The sequence below is a fragment of the Sciurus carolinensis genome, chromosome 4, assembly GCF_902686445.1.
Source record: "Sciurus carolinensis chromosome 4, mSciCar1.2, whole genome shotgun sequence".
Lineage (NCBI taxonomy): Eukaryota > Metazoa > Chordata > Mammalia > Rodentia > Sciuridae > Sciurus > Sciurus carolinensis.
Window position 1 is genome coordinate 48,290,739 of NC_062216.1, and position 7,075 is coordinate 48,297,813.

Genomic DNA, 7,075 nt, shown 5'->3' on the forward strand with positions numbered 1-7,075 from the left:
GTTTTGATTTGCATTTCTCTAATTGCTAGAGATGTCGAACATTTTTTCTTATATTTGTTGATGGATTGTATTTCTTCTGTGAAGTGCCTGTTCAGTTCCTTAGCCCATTTATTGATTGGGTTATTTGTTTTTTTGGTGTTAAGTTTTTGAGTTTTTTATATGTCCTGGAGATTAATGCTTTATCTGAGGTGCATGTGGTAAAGATTTTTCTCCCACTCTGTAGGCTCTCTCTCTTTTCATTATTGATTTGTTTCCTTTGCTGAGAAGAAGTTTTTTTAGTTTGAATTCATCCCATTTATTGATTCTTTTTTTTTTTTAACATGCCACAATTTTTATTGCAATGTGGCCATTTTTGTGAGGGTGGGGAGTTTGATCTCAAAACAATGTTCCATTTAAGGCTCTTTTATACAGAAATTGCCATCATGACTGATATTCAAAATATCTTTAGTGTTGGAAAACTCACATGGTAAACATAAAACACCTACATGTATTCAGTAATGTACACTCAATGGAAAGGTGTTAATAACAGCTATTTCTTTTAAGAAGATATGCAGGTAATAGGAATGAACACTGAGGTACTAGGATAAATTGATGAGTTAATGAAACAATTGGCATTCCTTTTGGGGGATTAAACTCTTTTTTAAAAAGTGCTTTTAATGCATAGTGTTATATTCGTGCTGCCATGTCATAAAAGAAGGTTTGCCAAGGCAGGTGAGGTGTATGAATGCTCCAGCGCCTCACAGAACTACAATCAAGTGCAACTATAAATAATACTGAAAAAAGTTCACCATCTGACCAGTGGATAATACTTTCAAGGCATTCAATCTGCTTACCCTTTGCAGTATTCTAGACTATTCACATCAACAATCACACTCATTTTAGGGCTTGCTGCAAGGGAGGCATATAACCAGTTGTTTTGGCTAAAATAAGATAGGAAGGCATTCCTTGGGTTCTACATAAAAGTAACCATATTAGAGTCTAATGGCAATCACTGACAGGCTGCTTAAATGAATGATATCTCCTTCATTCACTGTGTTGGAAGGGCCCAGTGGAAAGGGAAAAAACAAAAACAAAAAAACACCTAATGCTATTCCAATGGACTGAGCTGGAGAAATGAAACCCCCTTAAGATCCAGATGGCACTTGATGGTCACATTATAACGGTTTTCCTTCAAGTGAAACTACTATATTGCCTCCCAATTTCTCTCCAAGTGTTGACTGGTCCTTAATATCATCCAAGCCATTTACTTGCCACTCGTGTTTAATACCTGTAAATTTCTTTTTAATGGCATCTTTAGAGCTAGCATAAATCATCTTGCTTTTTAAGGGTGCACTTTCAGGAGCCCAGAATATAAATACTAGGTCTTCTTTCTTAGACTCTTTTGTTTCGTATGTGGCATCGTACAAAGCATATCGGCAATCATTCAGAGGTAGCAACTTCACAAAAGATGTGTAGGGGTCCTCTACAGTATCACCAATGTCACCCACCAAGATCTGCTTTGCTTCCTCTACAATTATTTGTCTTTTGTCATCGCTTAAACAGAAGAGAACTGCTTTCTTTCTTTTTTTGATCTCCTCTTGTGTAGAAGATTTCCTTACTTTCATATCATTAAAAACTTTGATGACTTCATCATTCACTGTAACTCCAGATGCCATAGTGCCCGTGGCTGTGACTGCCCCATTTATTGATTCTTGATTTTACTTCTTGCACTTTGGGAGTCCTGTTAAGGAAGTTAGATCCTAAGCCCACATGGTGAAGATTTGGGCCTACTTTTCTTCTATTGGTTGCAGGGTCTCTGGTCTAAGGAGGGAACCCTTCCAAACTCTATGAGGCTAATATTACCCTGATACCAAAACCAGACAGAGACAACTCAAATAAAGAAAACGTCAGGCTAATATCCCTGATGAACATAGACGCAAAAATTCTCAATGAAATTCTGGCAAATCACATACAAAAACATGTTAAAAAGTGCACCACGATCAAGTGGGGTTCATCCCAGGGATGCAAGGTTGGTTCCACATACGGAAATCAATAAGCGTAATTCATCACATCAAAAGACTTAAAGACAAGAATCATATGATTATCTCAATAAATGCATTTGACAAAATACAGCACCCCTTCATGTTCAAAAGACTAGAAAAACTGGGGATAGTAGGAACATATCTCAGCATTGTAAAAGCTATATATGCTAATCCCAAGGCCAATATCATTCTAAATGGAGAAAAATTGAAAGCATTCCCTCTGAAAACTGGAACAAGACAAGGATGCCCTCTTTCACCACTTCTATTCAACATAGTCCTGGAAACTCTGGCCAGAACAATTAGACAAGAGAAAGAAAGTAAACGGATATGAATAGGAAAAGTAGAACACAAACTATCACTATTTGCTGATGACATGATTCTATATTTGGAAGAGCCAAAAAATTCCACCAGAAACTTCTAGAACTCATAAATGAATTCAGCAAAGTAGCAGGTTATAAAATCAACACTCATAAATTGCCTTAAAATCACTCTGTGCTGTTTATTCATTACCTCTGTTTTCCCTAATGTCTGGCAAACACTGATCTTTTTACTTGTCTCCAAGGTTTTGCTTTTTCCAAAATGTCACATAGTTGAAATCATATGGTATGTAGCCTTTGCAAACTGGCTTCCTTTACCTAATAATATGAATTTAAGTTTCCCACTCTCTTATCTTTATGTTTTCGTGACTTAAAAGTTCATTATTTTTAGTACTGAATAATATTTCACTGCCTGGATGTACTATAGTTTATTTGTCCACTCACTTATTCAAAGACATCTTGGTCGCATCCAGCATTTCCTAATTATGAATAAGACTTCTACAAACACCCACATGCAGATTTTTGTTTACAAGTAAGTTTTTAATTTGTCTGGAAAATATAAGGAGCATCATTGCTGGATTATATTGGTAAGAGCATGATTAGTTTTATAAGAAACTGCCTAAATGCCTATATCATTTTGCATTCCTAGTAGCACTGAGTGAGAATTCCTATTGCTCCACATCCTGGTCAGCATTTGATGCTGTCAGTGTTTTAGATTTGTGTCTTTCCAATAGGTGTATAGTGGTATTGCCATTAGGTAGGGGTCCAAGGAAGTCCCTCCAATGGGGGAAGTGGGACCTTAGCTCAGTCAGGGCAGGTTCTTGACTTTTATCACTGAAAACAATTTCAGGACAATTTGACTTATATCACTGAAAACAATTTCAGGAAAGCAAGGTATAAGCAAAGATTTATAAAAAGGATAACAAAGGTATATATGCCCCAAAGAAGGGTACAGATGCCCCTCACTTATCAGAGAAGAAAAGACAAGTGACATGGACGGGGTTGAGCTCCCTGGATATATTTATATATATATGATTTTCCTGGGAAGAAATATATAGGTTCTTAAGCCAACTTTTGTGAAAATCAAATCCCATTCATATTCAGGGTTCAGAATGTTTCTGCTTGTTTAAGCAGTCTAGTCATAGATCAGTTGTGGGCACATTGTATAGGTCTTTGAATCTGGTGACATTGACATTTAAATTGATTTTATTTTTGATCTAATTGGATAAAGCATACACTGAAGGTTTTGTTCATCTGGCTAAAGAGGCAAGCATGGCTGGTCATGCTCATGGATCTGGGTCTCCCCCTGCTAAGGGTCTCTTTCTCACTCTCTCCTTGAGGGCCCCCAATCTCAATTTCTCATTGTTGCCTTAATTCGTGCTTTCCTGCTGACATACGATGTGGAGCATCTCATATGCTTATTTCCGTATCATGACAATTTCTGTAACATCTCCTTAATTATCCTCAAATGCAATTCAGTTAATATTAATTACCTCCAGCATAATTTTGTAAAAAAAAAAAAAAAAGATATAATGCCCTAACTAAAATATAAAGGAGAAATAAAAGGAAAGTGATTAACAATGATATAATATACAGGGGGACAAGAGGGGATATAATGAAATAGACAGATGCTTGTCCTTACATGTAAAATCACCATGAAAGTGACTACAAATGAAGACAAATATAGGCATCTCATATTGTCACAGGAGAAGAGATGTCTTCAAAGAAGGGTCCAAGGAGTTCTTAAGAGAAGGGGGAACTTGTCTCAGGACCTGCAAGTTTTTTGGCATACAGGATGGAAAAGAATTCCATCACTCGTTAGAGGCATAGACAGAGGTTTATTTAGGAAAGTAAAATTCAAGGGAGAATGTGGGTCATCTCCTGAGGGAGAAATAGTAGCCCATTGGTGTGACACCTCTATGGTTATGGGCATTTTCTGCATTTCTAAGGTTCATGGGTGCTTTCTTTGAGATTCAGTATCTCTCCCCTTTCACCAAATTCCCGCCTCAATATTGGCAGGTAAAATGTTCCAAATCACCAGTGGAATTTTCTGAAATGGCCAATAACTCATAGTAAAGCAAGAAAAACAAAGTATAATCTTTCCTCTTTCATGTAAACAATATTTCGTATTTATATGTACTATGGAGTCAACTTCTGGGCTCAGATAATCATAAATAGAGTTGTTTTTCCTACATATATATCCGATGGGATATTAAAAACTTGGCAAAACTGTTTTATGCCAACAGTGCTACTTGATAGCATGTGTGTGTGTGTGTGTGTGTGTGTGTGTGTGTGTGTGGTTCTGGGGATCACACCCAGAGCCCTGCACATGCTAGGCAAGTGCTCTCCCACTGAGCTACACTGCCAGCTCCTATGCTACCTTTTAAATCACTCTTGTGAAAGATAGAACTCTGGGTCAACAGGAACGTTGTGTATTCTGTTCATTGTCTTGAGATTGGAATCAAAGAAAGGAAGGCAAAGTTGTCTTAGAAATCAAAAAATTCAAAAAGTATAATGTGAGTATAAAAGTATAAAGAGTCCCTTCCTATCACCTGGCGCTGAGGGAGAGGAATGAAATGATGGGTCCATTCATAGGCAATAAGAGCCAGGTCTTCAGAATTTTCTCCAGGCACTTTGAAGCTGCAGCTGGCGTCAAGTCCAGGTGCCGCCTTAGGAGCTCAGTCATGGGGAATAACACGGATGACGCAAACGCGTGACCAACCGTGAGTGAATGAAACCGGGGGAAGGAGATGGAGTAGCCTCAGCCTCTCCCTCTCCAAACAGCTGCCGGGCTGTAGAAACTATGTCAATCCGGCTTGAGCACAGCATCTCTTCTGCAGGTCTGAATGCCACTTGCTTGTCTGCTTGACTCAGTGCAGCTCCATATGCCATCTACCAAATAGCAAAGTGGAGCTGCGCAGTGCTAAGAGAAGAGAGAGGTAGGATGGTAATTCCCCAGCCTGGTTGCACTTTGGGATCTCTTGGGAATTCTTAAAATATATCAATGCCTGGGCCCATTCTCATGGTGTTCTCCTCCCCCAGCCCCCGACAAATATTAGCTATATTTAATTCAATTATATTTAATTCAGCTATATTTAATATATTTAATTCAGCTATATTTAATTTAATTAGCTATATTTATAAGGCTGTGCTTTTGCATGCTATTTAATATATATATATATATACACATATACATATACATATATATATATACACACACAATATACTATTTTTGAGAATAACCACTAAATTTTGTTTTCTCCCTCCAAATTCAGAGTTCTGGATATACATGCTAGCATGTCATGCTATGGACTAGGAAACCAGATGACTCTACATTGGTCCCATTATCCGTCACCCTCTTCAAGTAATCACTCCCCCATTGAGGCTAAAAGCTGCCTCCCTGGTCCTAGGCTCTTTCCCCTCTAACTGACACTCTCCTAACCATGAACTTGCCACCACGTTTTCAATACAAGGTTAGTCTCTCCTTTTCTTTTTCCATCTTCATCCATGTGGTGTGAAAGTTGTCAGGATCAAAGTAGAGTCACTTTTTCTTTTTTTTTTTTTGCCCCTCTTGGTACTAGGGATTGAACCCAGGAGTGCTTTACCACTGAGCTCCATCTCCAGGCCTTTTTAATTTTTTTATTTTGAGACGGGGTGAAACAAAGTTGCTGAGGCTGGCCTGGAACTGGTGATCCTCCTGCCTGCCTTGCTGGGATTACAGGTATGTGCCACCATACCCAGCTAAAATGGAGTCACTTTTGTCAAATTCTAACCAAAAAAGAGAATAAAGCTGGGAGATGAAGGAGGGGATCTCCTGCATGTGCACCTGATAACAAGAACTATTCACAAAAGGTTTTGCAGAATCACAGCATTGCACAAAGGCCATCACAACATTACAAAATAAATAAATAATCAATGATTAACCTCCACAAGGACATCTGTCCAATAACTGCTGGTTTAATCCTGGACTGACGCCATCCATGTTATGGATCTTTGTAGCCAAGGATTATTATTTCAAGATATCTCATGTAATCCTCTTTGTTTCATCTTTTAAAAACTTCCCCTGCCTCACTAACCTCCTTGAATTTGCTCATAATTTACTGACACATGTATCCCCATTGCAAGGCTGTGTGCTCCTCTCAAATAAATATAATTAAACTTTAATGAAACTTTCTCTCTGGTCATTTAGTTTGGTAGCAGTTAGCTTAACTTATTCTATAGTGATATCTACCTGTGGTATTCTGACTTAATTGGCTGAGGGTATAACTTTGGTATTGGTAATTTGTATCTGTGTGTTTACTAGGGATTATACCCAGCGCCTTGCAAATACTAAGCAAGCACCCTACCACTGAGCTACATCTTCAAGACAAGATCTTACTAAGTTGCTTGAGGCTGGCCTCAACTTGTGATCCTCCTGCCTCAGTCTCCTAAGTAGCTGGATTACAGACATGCAGCATTGTATTCAGCTTGCTATCAGTAATTTTTTAAGAGCTCACCAGAGTTTGGGGGCGCATCTTAATGGCAGTGGTAGAGCATGTACTTCTCATGAGTAAGGCCTTGGGTTCAATCCCCAGCAGTAGCAGCAGCAGCAGCAACAACAAAAACTCATCATTCCATCTTACAGTTGGGGTGGAGAACACCTACTCGTGATTGGAAACAAAGGAAGACCAAAAATTTTCCCCTTTCACAAAGAGAAATTACTTTTTACAAATAATTTAATAAATATGGATACTGAAA

The 7,075-nt window shown here is 38.3% G+C and overlaps 1 protein-coding gene across 1 annotated transcript; it reads right to left on the minus strand.

The window, feature by feature from the left end:
* Nucleotides 1-855: 855 nt before the first annotated feature.
* On the minus strand, nt 856-1,657 carry LOC124983224 (cofilin-2-like). The gene has a single exon (XM_047550304.1). It carries the CDS (start codon nt 1,653-1,655, stop codon nt 1,155-1,157), a length of 501 nt encoding a protein of 166 aa, XP_047406260.1. The 5' UTR covers nt 1,656-1,657; the 3' UTR covers nt 856-1,154.
* Between the last annotated feature and the right edge of the window lie 5,418 nt (nt 1,658-7,075).